Source organism: Typopeltis vanoorti, chromosome 22 (genome assembly GCF_054136105.1).
Source record: "Typopeltis vanoorti isolate ZY-2024b chromosome 22, IOZ_Tvanoo_1.0, whole genome shotgun sequence".
Lineage (NCBI taxonomy): Eukaryota > Metazoa > Arthropoda > Arachnida > Uropygi > Thelyphonidae > Typopeltis > Typopeltis vanoorti.
In genome coordinates this window covers 59,179,619-59,199,829 of record NC_143570.1, presented here as the reverse complement: position 1 = coordinate 59,199,829, position 20,211 = coordinate 59,179,619, and the positions used below count along the sequence as shown (strand labels likewise).

The 20,211-nt window shown below is 34.5% G+C and overlaps 1 protein-coding gene across 1 annotated transcript in view; it reads left to right on the top strand.

The window, feature by feature from the left end:
- LOC150094441 (adenylate cyclase type 1-like) overlaps positions 1 to 20,211 on the top strand; it is a 619,545-nt gene that overhangs the window by 328,822 nt on the left and 270,512 nt on the right. Inside the window, exon 9 of the mRNA XM_090412469.1 lies at positions 11,194 to 11,234. Coding sequence (XP_090268595.1) covers positions 11,194 to 11,234 — 41 coding nt within the window. The remainder of the gene's footprint in view (positions 1 to 11,193; positions 11,235 to 20,211) is intronic.

Here is a 20,211-nt window from a genome sequence, read left to right as displayed (position 1 = left end):
TAGTTCTTTGTAAAACGTGTTAGGAGCTGTTTGGTTGGTTCGAGAGTATTCGGGAATTGGACTGGTTCGAGTGTACAGTGAAGTAATTTATTTTATTTAATTCCATGAGGGGAACAGTAAATATGGTCTTTTGGAGTTTATGACACATTGGATGGTTCCACCCTGTGTGAGACCACCAGTTGCTTATTGGAGGCCTGAAATAGTTCCCCGTTTGGTCTCTAGACCAAACGGGGAACTTTTTCAGAGCAGCATTTCCATAATGTGTAAAAAATAAATTAAAAAATAATCCTTAGCACTCTCACTGTACTAATGTACTATAGGTTTACAAAAACCTTTTGTGTGTGTGTGGAGCCACATAACAAAAAAAATTCAATAAATAAATAAAAATGTTTCTTTCTGAATTATTTATAAAGATAACATGTTTTTTCCCTAAACCATTTATCTGTCTGAAGGTGGCTATTAAATTTTTGGCTGAGTCATTGTTCATAAGGAAAATTAAACCGTGCTCTTAGTAACCACCTTTAAAAAAATGACAACGCCATAGTTTAAGCCGGTTTGGTTGGAGTAGATGATAGTACCTCTATTCCACAATTTAAATTTTGGTTGTGGAGCAGAGGTTGCATGACAAACATCCATCTACCACTGCCAGATGGATGTTTATGAATACCTTTAAGTGGTAGACCAACCCTACTTATAGAAGATCTGAAGTGGCTTTTCCAAGTAAAAGCATCTTCTATAGAGCTCCGATCACAGGTTATCTACTCCTGAGTCCATCCAAAGGGCTAATGTGCTATAGGTTTATGCCTCTTTGTTAGTGAGACCGCTATTAAAAACAATCGGAACCACTTTCCTCTGGAGTTTTGAAGCTCACTGGCCTAATTCATAAGATGAATTGAATGTCCTGATTACAGGTTTTACACGTGTATTTTTTTAAAGAACGGATGCCTTACAATTTGTTATATGCATTCATATTCACGTAACCAATTTGTCTGCATGCAGGAGAGCAGGGAAGAAACTCGATTTACTGGGAGAAAAAAAATATTCTGTGTATAAGTAACTACTTTCATTTAAATAGCCTTATACTGGGTGTCCCAAAATAACCGCAAGAAGTAATTTTGATAGAAAACACAGGTTTTTAATTAAAAATTGTAATTTCTTATTGATTCATAAAGTATACAGTATAGGGTTATGCATGGAATAGCATATCGGGTAAATGGCCTCCACGGCTTTGGTGGCACATACGCACTCTTTTGTCGAAATTTTCCATGACCGTTTTGCATAAATGTGGCTGAATTTCATTGACACAGCGCTCAATTTCCTCATTCAAGGCGTGGGTGGTCGTGGGCTTGTTGGCATAAACCTTAGACTTCAAAAAACCCCAAAGAAAAAAGTCCAACGGCGTTAAGTCACATGATCTGGGCGGCCAATTCTGATCACCAAAACGGGAAATTACACGACCAGGAAATGACTCATACAGTAATTGAATTGTTTCTCGGGCTGTATGGCATGTGGCACCGTCTTGTTGAAATCACATGTCGTCCACATCCATATCTTGCAATTTAGGCACAAAAAACTGGATTTTCATGTCGCGATAGCGAGCACCATTAACTGTTATTGCCTTACCAGCCGCATTTTCGAAGAAGAATGGACCGATGATGCCTCCAACCCAAAATCCGCACCAAACAGTGACACGTTGTGGATGCATTTGTTTCTCAACAATCACTCGTGGATTTTCTGAACCCCAAATGCGACAATTTTGTCGATTAACGAAGCCATCAAGATGAAAATGAGCCTCATCGCTGAAGATGATTTTGTTCGAAAAATAAGCATTCACTTGTTGTTGTTCCATAATCCATTCAACGAACTTTCTTCGCTGTGTGTGGTCAGTAGGTTTCAGTTCTTGAGTCAATTGAACTTTGTAAGCATAAAGATGCAAATCTTTCGTGAGAATACGCTGTAGAGAGCTTCTCGAAATGCCCAATTCAAGACCACGGTGCCGAATTGATGTTCCTAGACTCTCAGCAACACTCTCACGAACTGCTTCGATGTTTTCTGTTGAACGACTTGTTGAAGGACGGTCAGAGTGTATAAGATTACTAATTGATCCAGTTTCCTTGAATTTTTTAATTAATCTTTTCACAGTTGATGAAGTTAAATCACTATTCCGACCATATTTTGTAGGAAAATTGCGAACTGTAGCTGCCAAACCCTCATTACTTTTAAAATATTGCTTAACAATGAAAATGCGTTGTTCTTTCGTGTAGCTCTCCATTTTTAATAACCCTGAACTGTCAGCTGTCACGCTGTCTTTTGTTTCTCGTTGGCAACACTTTATCGCACAGATGGCGCTAAATTTAAATCTTGCGTGAATTTTGGGACACCCTGTATAAAGATTTCTAGATAGGATTCAAAACCATTCCTTTCAGCTCCAATCTAGGTGCTTTCTCATTCTTTTGGGCTTTAAGTGCAGTTTTAAGTTCTTACCTTGTAAATTGCTACAAATAATGGGAAGTTCTTTTTGCGTTATTATTTCTGGCACAAGCATCTGTAACGAAGTTTGCTGGTGAATTATTCAACAGCTTTTCGAAGTAGTTCTTGCAACTAAGAGTTCACTTTTGTCTTCGAGTATCTCTCGTTTTTCCCTTTGATTCTTAGTCTTTTGGTTTCCCTTGATGCATAAGAAATTAGCTACCTAATATATTTCTCTGGTTTTGTGCATGTTCTGATATAGTTCTCATTTCTGACGAGTGGTCTGCATTTTTTCCTTTAATTTCTAAAGGCCATATATACTTGATCATTTAGCCCCATTCTTATATCTTTTTATATCACTGGCATTGGACCTTCTGTCGGTTTATTTTGTAGTGCCTCTTTATACCGAGTTTGTATGGTTGGAACAATCAGGTCATTACAGTGATATTTTTGGCTATTCTTGTTTAAGTTTGAAAGCGCTGAGCAGGGCTGGATTTAAACTTGCTGAGGCCCTAAGCTATACAAAACCCAGTGGCCCCCTACTGTTTTAAATTACATCAGTTGGTCTTTGTTTCTTTATTTGAGGCCCCTGCAGATTGCGAGGCCCAAAGCTGTAGCTTTTTTTTTTTAGCTTATACGTAAATCCGGCACTGGCGCTGAGACAAAGTTTTATATGTGGCTACTATTCTGTGGTCAGAGTTTAGTTCTACGCTGTTTTAAACTCTGCAGTTTTGAGCTGATCTCACCCATTTCACGTTTGATTTAAATATAATTTGTAATCTTACTCCATTTGGAGTAACTCACATTTGGATGTTCCCAGGTCCATATTTCAAGTTTGTGTAAAATTTTTCTCTGTAAAGTGACACGATTATGATTGTTGCATAGTCCAGTTAGAAGATGTCCATTTTCATTTGGAGTATTGTGTGTAGTATTTGAAAGGTCATATATATATATATATATATATATTCATATTTATATATACTGATTTAGATCCGAGAACTAGAAATAACAATTAAATTTATTCAAAACGCAACATGTTTCATTGGATTGTCCGACTTCTTCAGGCGTGGGAACATAGAAAGCAAATAAAAAACCCTATAAGAACCATCGTATCACTATACAAACGACTATTATAAAATTCAGTTAGCTCTGAACTGTAGCTGCAGTCCGTGTTGAAATTCTATTGTTGGGCGTCTGATTTCACGAGTGTGCCAATATCGGATAGCAGAACTGAAAGAGTCCGGTAGATTATAACTAAGGTTATTATTTATATATATATATATATATATATATATATATATATTCATATTTATATATATTCATATTTATATATACTGACTTAGATCCGAGAACTAGAAATAACAATTAAATTTATTCAAAACGCAACATGTTTCATTGGATTGTCTGACTTCTTCAGGCGTGGGAACATAGAAAGCAAATAAAAAACCCTATAAGAAACATCGTATCACTATAAACGACTATTATAAAATTCAGTTAGCTTTGAACTGTAGCTGCAGTCCGTGTTGAAATTCTATTGTTGGGCGTCTGATTTCACGAGTGTGCTAATATCGGATAGCAGAACATTAGCGAAAGGTAGTTTGAGAGGTGACTGTAGAAATCATTCTTCGAGTTTTCGTCTAAAGTCTGTCAGTGCGTAGGTGCAGATTATAATTGCTTTTGGGTTTTGAGATTAAAGTTACGTCCCTGATATCGGAGACTTTGGAAAGAGAGAGATGCATGAAATGTAACTACATATATTCTCTCTAGGACTGACTTCTCCACTACCAGATTTGTTTGGCGATGTATAAATCTTTATATTTAAATATAATAATAGGTTAACTTAAATTGACATTTGTTCTTGTTATGTTAATTTACTGAATGCGTTTGCTTTTAACACTTTCATTGCCAAGCTGAAAATTGGAATTTCGTGTGGTGGCCAATTTTTTTATATATTTTTTATTTAGTTAGCGACGCCAACGCGATAACGCGTGATCGGCTGTTTGGTGAGAACTCGCATCGCGCGATATCGCGTGATTGGCAATGAACGTGTTAGGAAAAGCAAATGAATTAACTAGAACGCTTATCCACTCTAGACTTAAGACTCCGGAAAAGAGTGACGTTCATTACCTCCAACCGATTCCGTGTCATTCTCATTAGCGAAAGTAGTCAATTATTAGCAATCATTAAAGTGGATCAAATGATTTTTCGTGCAGAAGAGTAGTTTTCTGAATTTGATAATTGACATTGGGTTTAATAGGTCGTGAAAATTACAGATAGTTAAACCGACTAGTTTCGCCCCATGCTAGTAGCTTCTTGTAGGTTAGGAAAAAACAAACAATTAGTAGTAAGCATGAACCATTACATAGCTAAAACCGAGCATGTAGGAACCTTACACACACAAAAAAAAAAAAAAAAAAAAGTGGAATGTGGAAGCTGTCACGGGGCAGTCGTTCAATAGCTATGCTTGATAGTTGGCAGAAAAGTTAGTTTGACGCGTGGAAAGATCTAAAAGTGACTTCCAAAATATCACATAATAGCTTGACTCCCAAAGCTTCATGTTTGGTCAGTTAATCAATTTCTGGAATATCTAACAAGTACTCCATATATGTATGAACATAACTCATATTTACGCCAGCATTAAAATCATTCCTTGTTTATGATCTCAACATTTTGGTCGAAAAATCTACATATATATTGAATGAGTATTCGTTTGTTAATTTTGAATAGAAATCCCCCCAAAAAACAGTCATCGGTTGTCAGTGTCTGTTTTTTGGGGAGATATCATTAATGAAGGACAAAACTATCCATAATGTATTTTGCCTTCGTTATTTTTTCTCTATCCGGAGATTTTTGCCCTTCGATCGGAAAGACCTGATTCCGAATTCCGTCTAGAATGGGCCATTATAAGCGCTTTTACATTTAAAGAAGCTTGCCGGCCTCATACGAAGGCACCGTTTTCCCCTCTCAGAATCTCAATTTTTCATCCCGTAAAGTGAATAAACTGACCAGAGAATACTGCAATTAACAGACATAATATACTGGGCTCAAGTAAGATATTACGGCCTTTGGTCGTAATATCAACCTAAACAAAATAATTTCTTTGGTTTACCTGAGATCATTTTATAATTCGACACGCAACTCCACTAGTATCATAGTTACCAGTCTACTACTTTATAAACCAACAAGATCAAGTCAGTGTTATCCAGTAGCGGAACCTTAAAAAGTGCACAATCTCTTCGGAATTCTTGTATAACAATCATATTACAATATTGCGCCATAAAAGTTGTAAACGTTTGCAGAACTACTTTCTTTGTGCCTTGCTTTTAAAATAAAAAAATTTGGACATGCTTATATGGTCTTAGAAAATGAAATACACTGTATTAGAAAATTGAAATGCACTGTATTAGCAAAGAACCAAAGTTGTTTCTCAGAACCGGATCATGGTTAACAAAAATGTACATTTTATCTATCTCATTAAATACTTCTGCTGATTTTTCGCTGTTTGTCTCAAATAACTTTTTGGTGCATTGGTTTAGAACTTGATCTAGCAGAGGTTGTTTATGTTAGACTACAACTTCAAAGTAAAAACAAAAAGGGTATGATTGGCTATGCTAATATGGCTTTCAGTCGTGAATTCTCCAAAGCGTTTGCTTTTGAAAATTCACGACTGAAAGGGAGGATAGAAAAACCGGCACAAGTAAAATACAGGTAAGGGGAGTTAAGGTAGAAAGTTAATATAAGTAAAAATCGTAAGCTACAATTACAACGAAAGAAGGAAGTGCATTATAATTACAGAAACGCGGGGGGGGGGGGGACAGGGTAGACTTCTAAAACAACGAAGGTCTTCAAGATAATGATATAGTCGGAACAGGTTAGCTTCCTTGTTAAGACTCTCGGATAGCTGATTTTCGTTTTCCCACCACCCCTCTCCCGTATAGTTTTAGTTTGTACTATACTCTCTTCCCTCCTCTACCTTTATGTTGCATTCGCATCTACCCTTGGTTCTCTGTATGCTTTTACCCCCCCCCCCTTTTTTTTATGTAACTGGTTCAGTTGGCTTTCAAATTTTATTGTCTCCCGTTTTGCACATTTATTCTTCCACGTTTTTTTTTCTTTTCAGCTTTAATCTTACGCTTTACTGTTTACCATATCTCCTTCCTTCCTCTTTGTTTATTTAATTATCATGCCCATCCCTTTTCTCTGTAATCCTACGATCTTCACTTATGTACTTCCATTACCTATCACTGCAAAACACTCCGACCTCTGATAACAATAACTGTCATCTTGAATAAAACTGTTTCCCCCCCCGCGCAAAAAAAAACTGTTCTCTTGAAGATTCGTCATGCAATCAACTAGTAAGTAAATCACCTCTGTCTTTTTTTTTTTTTGTTAGTTTTAACCTGAACTAAGATGAAATACAAGAATAGTCTTGTGCTCAAATATATATATATATATATATATATATATATATATATTAAAGGTTGCTTGCTCTTACCTTGTTTCTGTCTTTTCATATTTTTTTTCTATTTGAATAAGATGCTCCTGTAGGAAATTATGTATGTTTATTTATTATTTCTGTATTGTTGCTATACAAGAGCTCCGAAACTCAGGTTCTTAGCTTTCCGTATTATGGCTTACAAAATTGGCAAGGGAGGATCTCAAATTTAGTCTTGTGCTGCTGGTATTTTTACCTACAGATTGTATTAGTTTCTATTCGTACTACATCAAAGATTATATTCTTTGAACCTGCAGCGCATAAATCTTAATAGTATGTTCATTTTCACTACTTAATTTGAGGGGTGGACAAAAGAAGATTTAAAAAATGAATAAAATATATTAAAACGGTGAGTGTGGGTGGCTAGATTAGTATATAAGCAGATAAGGCCATGAGATTCATGTCACATAGGATCGTTCCAAATAGTAGAATTAGAATGTTACCTTTATTGGCCCGTAATATTAAAGCGATCACTTTTTATGTCAATCTTCTCAATTTGTTCCTCTCCTATTCTTTGCAAATGTATCTTGAATATGGATGCATGAGGTTGCATCTTGCTAAGTATAAAAATATGTATTCGAATGATTAATCCTTTCAGATTATTCTAGATACATAATCGTCGCGTCAAGTAATACTGGACATGAGGTTAACTCCTTGCTTGTATGAGAGATCGCTCTTCTGCTTTCAACCTAAAAACAAAGCCATATTTGAAAAACAACAGAAAAAGTTTAACAGCGTTTGACTTGTTTTAATAACAGATTCAGACGTGTAGGATATGTTTGAAAACGAAGTTAACTTGTGTTAATTATTGTTTGATATTCCATAATTTCAAATAGAATTGTGAAACATCAAACTTACTGAATGCTGTCAATTTCGGGGAATAAAAATAAATTCCACGTCTTTGGGTGTAGTAAGATTTTTCACTCTAAACTTGCACATTTTTGATTTCAGCTGTTAAATCCGTGTATTATGAATATGGCCGCCAAGATGAGGAGGGGAAGCCGATACAAATTACCAAACTCAGTTCTCCAGAAAAGATATCAAGAGGATCTTACTGTGTTGCGTATGTTTTTGCTTTCCTCGGTAATAGTAATGGGCTGAGATTTCATCGTGTTAAAAATTTTCGTCTACCACCGGCTGATTTAGGGCGTGAACCTTTTATTAAGTAATTTGCAACTAAAGGTGAGTTACGGAAGTGGCAGGATATTTCATCCCGGAAAAAAAAAAAAAAAAGGCAAACTCCAGAAGAAAGCTGATCAATAGGCTCGCTTAACTCGCAGCCTGAGTTGCTTATACTCTTAATTCCAAAACATCACCTCCCCTCAGCTGTAGAAGGTTTCCAGCATGTCAGAATGTTTATAATTACAATTTCGAAGAGAATGAAGTCTCATTTTTCAGCATGAACTAGGTTGGAAATTCGTGAAATGCTAGATAATTTGAATACTTTCAAATGAATTATTTGAATACTGAGATCATCTACAGGAATTTACGCCTATTAACTGTATGAAAATTAGCTTCACCATTAATATAGCTATATTTTGGTAATCGCCGTGTTGTTTTAAATTATATAGAACAAATGTACCGAACTCAAAAGGTTGAACGTTGGCTAAATAATTTGAACACAAGTGCTTTTTAACCATTTTGACGAGCGGTTTTTATAAAGATCGAATTTGCCATTAATTGGAATACTTGAACTTTATAGGACTGTCCTACCCGTTCCGCATCTGCTTCAAAAGACACAGGACGGATAAATGGGACAGACGAAAAACGTATGTTTGATGATGTGGCGACCAGTGAAGTTTTAAATGGGGGTGCTGCCTATGCAAAATAATAAAAAAATTTTTTTTTCCTAATTAGTAACCAATTTATTAATGAATAAATCAGATTTATTTATTAATAAATTGGTTACTGATTAGGAAAAAAAAGAATTTTTTTAAAATTATTTTGTATAGGCAGCACCCTCACTTAAAACTTCACGGGTCGCCATGATCATAAAAACTCTACGTACAGCCTTTTTTTTTTTTTTTTTTTTTTTTTTTTTTTTTTTTTTTTTTTTAGCCTGTAGGTGGATTTGCGTCACACATTGGGTTTAACGCTTATTGCACTCTTACTTGAAATCCAGCGCGTCAGTAAGCGTTGCGCTTTCACCTATGCAATCGATCACGTATACAAATATGAACCGCTTAGTGACCAGCGCAAACTTTTTTTTTAAAAAAAAAAAGTTTTTGTTGCATCTTTTGTTACTATGGTATATAACCTTTAAAAGCCACTTGGCCATTTCCTACATAACTTTATTCTATCAGGAAAAGGACCATTAAGATTAATATTCAGAAAATGTTGTCTAAATTAAGTAATCTTGATTTTTTTTAAATGATTATATAATATTTATATATTATATAATCATTTAAAAATTTCAGGCTGGTAATACTTTCATTTCTTCACATATCAAATCGAAATATTGCAAAATATTTTGAATGCCCTCAAATCAAATGAAAACAGCGGAGAAGGAGTTCACGAAAATAATAGACGGAGACGCAACCTTTATATTGATTTCTGTAAAAACGTGGTACTTATGGATTTTAGTGGATCCTGATGTCAGACAATAACCGTAAAAAATGAAAAAGCGAATTCCTAATGGGCAAAAAAACTAATGCACTTTCATGCTGCAGAAATAGGATTCGCAGGAAATAAGATTCATTTCTTCCTTACTGTATGCAGTATTGATTGTGATCAGTTGGTGTTGAGGCATTTCCAAGAATAACAATTTTTCAGTTCATGATATATGACAGTAAACTTTTACACACCTGGTGCACACGTGTCCATTTCGAACGGAATTGCCACTGAGCACCACTAAACAAATTAAGCCTTCTATGTTACAGGCCTACAATCGGATTGCATTCGAATAACTTGCCTATGTCTGTTTTTTTTTTTTTTTTCACTATGCTATGTTTTTTTTAAGTCTAGAGAGCTGTTGGCCTATTTAACGGCGTTTTCGAGAAACCGTATTGCTGCCTCGGAGGAGTGTATGCTGTGAATTTTCAGATCTGAAGTGTTCTTTTTTTATTATTTTACCAATAAATTCAGGAGTACATAAGTCTTGAGTGATCAGAACATCTTTCAGGCTTCTTTTACATTAATCTAACCTTGCGCACGTAACGTATTTACAAAAAATATCGCTGTAATACATTACTTTCTTGCAAAATGAAAATAGTGTATCTATAATATATAAGCGCAGATATAAGGTTAGATAGACCAAATTCATTCCGAATCCATAAAATTCATTCTCAGTTTATTTACAGAGAAGATGATGCATTTGGAGTAAGGCTTATTTTTCTGTGAGTTTCAACCCTAGGTTCAACACACAGAATCCTTTTATTAGTTTGTTGCAAATTTCTCACCAGATCACTTCATTTTGCATGAAACCGATATGATTCATTCTCAATTTCAGGTTGGTAATACTTTCATTTCTTCACATTTCAAATCGAATTCAACAATCGTATAAGGCTTCTGGTCGCGAAGACAGACTTGAACACGAAAATGTCCTTCCTGTTCTCAGTGTTATAGCCTTCGTTTAAATAAAAATACCTTTCTCTCCATGGATTTTTGATCGCTACATCCCATCGGAATACCAAAAGAAAAAAAAAAAAAAACTCGATATGTTTGTTAATTTTCTCAGTTATTCAAGACTTGTAGCTCACAGTTTATCTTGATTCACATAGTTATGCCTTTTTGATAACTTCTGTAATCTTCTGTGCTTCCATTCAACACGAAACTGTCTCATATATAACAAAAAAAAAAAAAAAAAAGGTCTTCACGGTGTGCACAAGCTCTTGACGACTAATACTTGATCGAAAACGAAACACAAAGAAAACAATGTGTTTCAAAACAGCACTTAAACTGACAGCATTCAGACTAATTATTTGTAAAGACCAGAATGTTCTTCTGTCATCAATATGTTAGATACATTCGTAATACGTGGTTATCAACTTTGCTACTACAAAAACAATGATAAAGAAATTAAACACTGTTTTAATTATTTTATCATTTCTCTCATATACAGTATTATGAATAATCTGGACATGGCAGAAGTTGCCATTTTCGTTCTCAGCGTACTTGAATTAATGATAACTGTATAAGACGATGTTATTTTTACATCATTTCCTTTGTTTACCTTGCTTACAAAGTAACTTGCTATTTATAATTGTCTTATTTTATATTTTTCTTTTCAGTCCAAAATGACTGACAGGCTAAGGAAGCCCTTCAAAAAGAGGTAAGTTTTTTTTTTTTTTTTTAATCTGTTCTATCTTCACTTGAATTTACATTAATTAAAGACCAAGTCGACATCTTTGGGGAAATACTCCGTATTTAAAAGTTGGAAGCATTTCATGAAAACCAATAAATATAAAGAAGATATTGAGGAAACACGTGAAATATCAAATTTTAATTCTAAACAAGTGCAGTTGTAGATATACTGTTTTTAGTAAAACTTTTAGGTTAATTGTTTAATTTCTATGTGAAATTTTTGAAGAATGAAAGGGCTGATCCTTTGAGGGCAGTCTACACCACGTTACACCATCTACATACTAATCGTATTTGTCTGTTAGTCGCTTATTCGTTGGCCACATCTTCGTTGTTTACGGGAGTAAAAACCTGAACTTTCGAGAGAAACATCGGCTATCTCCATATGAGAGCAGCTAACTCACCTTCAGTTGAAAAAGTCCATATAATGATTCCTCTCGTCCAGAATTGAACTCAGGCTTTTTCTAATCGAAAGACGCATTTTCCATCATTCCAGCTTTATCGCAGAAACTCTAAATACTTGATTAAATACTCCACGTCAAACCCTTGATTTTTGTAGAAAATGTAAATTTTATTTTACTTTTAAAATTTAATTTAAATCCTAAAATTTAGTGAAATTTAAAAAGTAAGTGTAAATTTTGGAGATGTCGCATAACATTAATTTCAGAAACGCATCTCATCAAGTACTCTACGAAATAAGGCATTGCGAAAAAATCAATCGTGTATGAAGTATGTTAAAACGCTGCGTACGTAATACACGTATTTACCGAATGCTGAAAAGTTCCCCTCCCCCATAGTTTTTTTTTTTCCCTGCCTGGAAAACCTTCTCACCTTCGTATGAGACAGATTAAGTAACCATCAGTTAAAAATCCTTTATAAAAGGCTTTTCATGTCACCTATATTTGGAGGGAGAGTTGGTTAAGAAAAGGTCAGTAACAGAGAGAAGTGCTAAGGACTTGGAATACTATTCCAGAAACTTTTGTATGTTTCAAAACCCTTGCAACAGCATTACTATCCATTTTTGCATCTACATGTTCTTGTGAATCATTGTTCTCAGTGATGAACTTTGTTAATTCTCGTAATAGGAATAGTAGCCTTTTTCATCTGTAGCATACATGCATGCGCTACAGATGAAACTAGTAGCGCATGCATATCTCTAAAGGTTACAAAATATAAACTTGATATGAATTATCTGTCATCAGTGATGCAGCAGCATTGAGTCTCATTGATGCAAAATAAATAAAACGCCCATAATTTTCTTTCTCTAGTTTTGATTTGATGTTTTCTGCTAAAAAAAAAAAAAAAAAAAACTGGTAAAGTTTATTTACTAAAACCAAGAGTCAAAAGGCTTCATTTCGGCGATGCAAAATTATATAAATCAAGTGGATATTAATCCAGCATTATTTCAAAGCCGAATACAGAAACTATGAAAGTTTCGTACGAAATTTGACTAGAGAACTTACGGGAATGCACTCGCCGGCAGTTACAAGTTGTCCTAACGCGGACCTTATAGAAAACATGATCGCTTGCTTAAGCGTCCATATATTCGGCTTTATAATGTTGCTTATAATGTTGGATTTAATATCCACTTGATTTATATAATTTTGCATTGCCGAAATGAAACCTTTTGGCTCTTTATTTTGGTAATAACTTTACGCACCATTATTTCCCATACAATCTTTAATTGGATTGTTACCTACTCTTGCATTTACATTTCCTAATATAAGTATATAATCATTTTTATTTGTTTTTTTAATTATCTGTTGGAACTGTTTGTAAAAATTCTTCTAATTCTTCTTCTTTATTCTCCTCAGGGGTGTAGGCACTAAATACAGTATTGTTATATTTCCTCAGTACTGTCGACAGGGTGTAGCATAGAGGAAGCCTGCTTCACGGCGCGGCTTAATAAGGGCGCCTCGTTCAGCCATATTGCGGTAGACACCTTCAGAACGCTAACAATTCCTGTTAGCGTTGCAAGTGCGGAAAGAAGTTTTGATTTATTTGCGAACAGCAATGACCCAAGAAAGATTGGTTGGTCTAGCAAACTATATTGGTAGAGGCGGACATAGCTTATAATTTAAATTTAGAAGAGCTTATAAACACTTTTATTATGCGATATCCCCGTAGAGCAAACATTTAAATATTATTATGTAATCGTTTTGCATTAATGTTTCTCTTGTAATAAAAACAAAATAGCAATTGGAGATTATCTTATATTTTTGTCTTATACTCCATCAGGGGCGATATTTAATTGTTTGCTTCAGGGCGCGATCTAATCTGGCGATGGCCCTAATTTCCTCTTTGTATTTTTAATCTTGATTCTATTATTCTTTCATTCCAATATTTGTAGCTAATTATATTATTTTTTCAGTCTTTAGATATCATTAGTATTGTTACTGCTTTTGCTCTTTCTGCTTTTCTTACGCCGCTAAATATTTGAATGTAGTCATTTAACTCTTTAATCCCTTTTTGTTTTCTTTTTGTTTCTGTTATTGCTGCTATTTTTATATCGTACTGTTTTAGTATTTTCTCTAGTTCATCTTTGAATATTCCTCTTGTGTTCCATGTTAACACTCTGATATTTTGATTATATCTTTCCGGTTTTTCAGTATCGTTTCCTTTGCCAGTCCAGGGTTCGTTTCCGATTTCCCGTCTGGTTTCTGCTTATATGAGACTAGCGAGTAATAAATTGGTTCTCTGATTTGGTTACCAGCCATATCAGAGCAGGTCTGATGAAAGGAGGACCAGAGGAATAAGTTGGCTGGATTCTGGATATAAAATATACACAGCACTCTTGAAAAAGAAAATAAAGAACTATATTGAAAAACATTTAGCAGAAGAACAAAACGGATTTAGAAAGGGTCGATCATGTATTGACTCAGTCTTCACTTTAAAACAATTAATTGATAAACAAAGAGAATTTAACCTAGATACTCATGTATTATTTATAGACTATGAAAAAGCCTTTGATTTAGTAAAAAGAAATAAACCGTTTGAAATATTAATTAAAATAGAATTATCTCACGATTAATAAAAGCAGTGAGCAATATTTACGAAAATAACATCATAACATTCACATCCAAAGACACACCTACAGAGTGGATAAAAATAAATAGAGGAGTAAGACAGGGATGCAACCTGTCCCCAGTTCATTTTAATATATATATATAAACGAAATACTAAAAGAATGGCAGTTTATCAATAATACAGGAATACAATTAGAAACAAATTACTGTTTAAATAGATTAGTATATGCAGATGACCAAATTTTGATTGCTGGCACAGAAGACGAATTACAGTTAGCTCTCTACAATCTTGACAGGATTGTTACCAAATACGGCATGAAAATATCTTCCGAAAAAATAAAAGTTATGGCATTTAGAGGAAGGGAACCAATAAGAAGCAAAATAGTTCTAAACAACAAACCAATTGAGCAAGTTAATAATTTGAATTATCTCAGTTGTAATATAAGTTACATTGAAGAAACCAATTCAAAACAAAATTAGTAAATTCACCAAAATTATAGGCATAATTAATAATATTTTCAAGTCACATTTGGTACAAAGAAATACTAGATTAAGAATATTTAACGTTTTAGCAAAACCTGTAATATTATATGGAAGCGAAACATGGATAATGAAGAAAATAGATTACCAAAGGATAACATCAGCAGAAATGAAATTTCTAAGAAATACCGGCTATACTAAATTAGATAAGAAAAGAAATGCAGATATTTTAAAAGAACTTTAAAACAATCGCAAACAATAGAAAATTACAGAAACAAATGGATCCAACATGTAAATAGAATGTCACCAGAAAGATTACCAAAAAGAATATTAAATTATAAACCAGAAGGAAAAAGAAGTAGAGGAAGACCGCTAAAAAGGCGGTGTGAGGCCGGAACAGGCCAGTAGGCCTAATACCGTGGAAGGAAGATGACTTTACACACCGACCGAGAGTTCGCTTACGAAAAATACACCTTTCCAACACTTCGAGTTCCTTAGTACTGAACGAGAATTTTGCTCTCTTAAGGTTTCTTCCGGATCTGGCTCCCGCCGAGGTGGGCTTAAGATTTCGGGGAAGTTTTGCCTTGAGAAAGCAATTTGAGTCTCTAGGGACTGCCGTTTTCCGACAGGGGCAGTGTCGGTGGGTGCTTTTCCCTGGAATATGAGCGGTTCTGCTCATTGGTGAGGTGAGCCTGTTACTGAGTGGAACCAACGCTGAGTTGGACGATCTTTCGGTCACTTGTAGGGAGTGGTCTGGGGTGGGGGTGCCTAATTTTTAGAGAAGTTCTTTACTTAAATAGTGCCTGGTCTCTGAAGAGAACCAAGTAGTTCGAAACAGCTGTCAGACCAGTGAAACCTTATAAAAATGAACCAATAGAAAGCGAATATATGGACGCTTCGGCAAGCGATCATGTTTTCTATACCGCTCTAGGGCAACTCGTAACTTCCGGCGAGTGTATTCCCATAAGCTCTCTGATCAAATTTCGTACGAAACTTAAATAGTTTTCTGCACCCGGCTTTGAAATAATGCTGGATCCATCTTTACCAATCATCCACTTGATGATTGGTAAAGATTAACTTCTGTTAAATATATTATGTAGGTAAAATAACATTTTATTTTATCAGTTATTTTTATGTATTACTCGTAAGAGATTAAGAATTAATAAAATAATTATTTTATTTTATTTTTATTTTTAAGTCAAGTAAAACGATTATGAGATTGTGCATTGTAACATATTGGAAAAACTTGAAAATAGCTTTTCAAAGTTCTTATGTCTGATTGAGCTTTATATAAAAAAAAAAAATGGTTTTGTAAAACAAAAACTAAATATTCAGAATTATTGTTTACTCTTTTTGCTGATCTCAAAAACTGCGTCTTTAAATTGTGTGGCTGCTAAAATTATTATTATTTGACACCTCCAGGGAGTCCAAAGACTCATCGAGGGAGAGTGTGCCAACAGCATCGAACGATTGGTTTCCCTTCCAACTACTAACCAGGCTCAAACTTACTTAACTGAGCCATTAGTAGCAGAGGCTCTACCAATCGACCAACCTTTGCATCCACGCTATCAACATAGGACTTTTAAGTAAAAATTCCGTCATAATTTTTACATTCATTCAATCTTACATGACTTACAATAATCACTCTTAGAGTATTCTTTGATTTTACCGCTCTAGTGTGATTTTTGATTATTTGAAAAGGTTCTCTCAATATTTAAGACACCAAATAATATGTTCCCTAACATTTCGGTTGGCACGTGAGAAAATTTTGCATCAAAGATTTGGCAATTTTGGCACGCACACTTAGAAAGGTTACCCGCCTGTAAACACAGTGGAATAGGAGAATATAAAAGAGTAAAGAAATATCACCCACGAAGGTTTTTGAGGTCAGCAGGAAAGTTTAATCAGGATTAGAGGACATTTTTGGTATCTAGATCTCCCATAATGTTTCGTCAGCAAGAAATCAGAAAAAACATGAGCAATTTGGACACCAAAAATGGCCTCTAATCCTGATGAAAGTTTCCTGCTGACCTCAAAAACCTTCGTAGGAGATATTTCGTCACCCTTTTATATTCTCGTATTCCGCTGTGTTTACAACACGGCTTGGAAATGATCAATTATGGGGGGGGGGAGTTTTCTCAGTCATCGATGCAGGAATTTAAGGATAAGCATGATACTATGCTTTAAATTGAAACGAGTGCCTTATGCAGGTGACAGTTGCGATTTTGGATCTTCTCTAAGCTATTAGTTCGCAAAAGTTGCGAACCAATGATTTTAGCGAGAGCGCCATTGTTATTTGTGCATGAGACACGTTTTTATATATATATATAGTCTTTTTTATAATTGAATTTTAATTTCTTATATCGATCTTTTTTGCAGTATTTATTCTCCTTAGTTTCTCTCTATATATACTCTCATCCTTCTCTCTATATACTAAGTCAATTGCGTTAGGCTCTTTAATACAATTGTGTTGGCTTGATTGTTTCAATGATGCATTCGTCACATTTGAGTACGTTGAACTGGAAGTACCAGCTCAATCTGACGAAAGAAAAGAGGAAAGTTATGGAAATTCCCATTTCTAATTGCAATTAGCCGAAGTTAAGATTGGATGGGGGTGATGTATTTCATGGCAGAGGATACTCGTGTCGTGTTCGGAATTGTCTGTAAGAACGGTAACGACACCTGTACAAGGCAATGGATGACATTATTATTTTTGTGGATAACATTAAAGAAATTGGACAAATATGAGAGATTATCGTGATTTTTTTCTATGATACGCTTATACCATAGCAAAATGCTTTTTGTTATCTCTTTTAGCTGATTTGGTAGAAGGAAAAAAGAAACCGCAGTAACTTAATTGTGCCCTTTAAAGTCAGTGAGGAAAATTATCTTATTATTGTCGAAATTGAGCTGCATAAAAACAATATCAAAATATTCTGAATAAAGTTTTGAGTTGCGAGAATAGAGAAATCAGCAAATTGAACGGAGAGAGAGAATAAAACAAACAAAACACCTGATAACGTTTACTTCACAGGTGTAAACTCTTTCCTATCAATATTAATGTAATATTGCTGAATTAGTTTAAAAAAGCTTTTCCTTTTATTGAAAAAATCCTTAAGACAACATTTTAAGAAAATATTTAACTTTCAACTTGTCATATCTTATTAAGTAATGGAATTCTTTTGTCTAATATCCTATTAACGTTAATTTACTAATGTTATTTAACGAGAAAGAAGAAGTAGGTGTAGTACTAGAGAAGCTCCTTGGTTGAGGGTGCTTTTCAATTTTAAGTCCATTTGTAAGTTACCGCACCGATAAATTTTCGAAAAATAATTCATTCCATTAAGTGTGGAAGCAGATTTCTTTTTTGTTTACTCTGGTTTACTTGTCGGCAAGCTAGAATTTTTCTTTTATTAAAATGTTTCAATACCCTTCTGTATCATTCACGCCCACGTAAAGTTGGGAAACCCACTGCTCATTTTTTTCAGTATCGTGATAACGTGCATTTACTGTACACGCAAATATACTTTACCATTTGTAGTAAACCACATTGAGCTCGTGGATTTTTACCAGATAGTTAAATGTTAAATACTCGTGCTCTTACGTGTGTGTGTGTGTGTAATACTTATATAAATTTATTCTAAACAAATTTGTTTCCAGATTAGAAGAAAATTTATTGTGAAGAATTTTAGAGAAAAAATATTTTCGGAGTGAGAACGGTTAAGTTATATGTAGTAATAATAATTGCAGAATGCAAGGAATGTTTGTTTTATTTTCATGTTCCAGACGTGTGCTAGACGCAACTGAAAAGTTTAGAAAGATTTTTTCCCCTGTACTTTAGAGAACTAATGAACTGCACAGAAACTACATCAGGATTGTGAGCATGTTGTAGACCTGTAAGCTTACAGGTCTACAACACAGTAAAAAGATGAGAACTTTTGCTGTAAATTTCTATTTTTTTCTCAATGCTGATGAAGGACGGCCGTACTCCCGAAGAAACTAATTCATCTTGCTCGAAAAATAAGGTGTCTTTTAGAGGATTCAGATCGGACTCTTTCCAACCCAGAAGCATGTCATAAATCCCTTCTTTTAATGGTGAAAACCGAAGCATTTTATGAACTGCATCTTCAATTATGGAGCAAAAACCGGTCGGAGAAAACTAGTCGCGATTTTTATTGAATGATGTTTGCTTAATATGATATAAGCTAGTTCTGAAAAGGTTTCATGTCTCTCCGAAGTGAGATATTGAAAATGTATATAGCGAAGTTTATTTAATTTGAATGAATCCCCAAAATGTTAGGCTACGTTTTAACGCAGATTAATAAGGGTAAATTATTAAAAAAAACAAAGCAATGATGTCATTAAATTATGTTTTGCATAAATTAAAAGGAGTATGAAGTTTTAGACATACCTGATTTTTGGAGATGAAGACGATGACGACCTTACGTTCGGTATGACATTTGATAAGGGTGCTGAAAAGGAATATTAAATTTGAAATAATATAGAACCAATGAAAGGTTAGAAAAATTAAAAAAAAAAAACTTGTAAGAATCCACAAGCCAGCGTCATGACGGTGTGCTGGCCATTTCGGAAAAATAGTCATCAGATAGCAGTCTGTGAAAATTTGCCGTAAGCTTGTCATGTGGTTAACAAAATAAGTTGTTCGGTGGGAATGATTTCGCTGTATCTTTCGGTATTCTTCTTTTCTTCAATAGTTTTCTATTGTTCTTGCTAATAGGTTCCCTGGTCTTAGGAGGAAGTTCATACGAAGTTCTTTCTTTGCAGTTCATTAATTGATTGTTAAAGTTTGTTAAATCTTCGTCTCATTTTTTAATTTCCAGTCGGTTTCTTCCACATTTTTTTCTAAATTCTTCTGGGTTTATCTGTTTTGAGCGTTTTTTATAGTTGAACTGTGCTCGTATGCGTTCTTCATTTTTTTTTTTATGTATTTTGAGAGTGGCTCTTATTGGACGGTGGTCTGAATGAATGTCGCAGTAGGTTTTTCCAATGACTTCGACATGTTTTATTATTCTTTTGCAATCTGTTAGGATGAAATCAATTTCATTTCTTGTCTCTCCATTTGGAGATTGCCAAGTCCATCTTTTTCCACTTCTCTTTTTGAAGAAACTCTCTTCATAATGTACAGCCTTTCTGCTTCTACAAATTCTGCCAGGAGTTCACCTCGTTCATTTCTTTCCCCTTTCCCCCCACGGTTCAATGTATTTTTCTTCAATAAATCCTGTACCAATCTTTGCGTTGAAATCTCCACACACTATTGTGTATGTAGTTTTTTTCTGTAATGTTTCTCGTCGGTGTTCATAGAAAGTTTTTATTTCTTCTTTGTCAACTGTTGAGGTGGGTGCGTAGGCTATTATTATTGTTAAGGATTCTCCAATTTTTAATTTTAGTGTTCCTAGTCGTTCAGAATGGATTGTGAAAGAA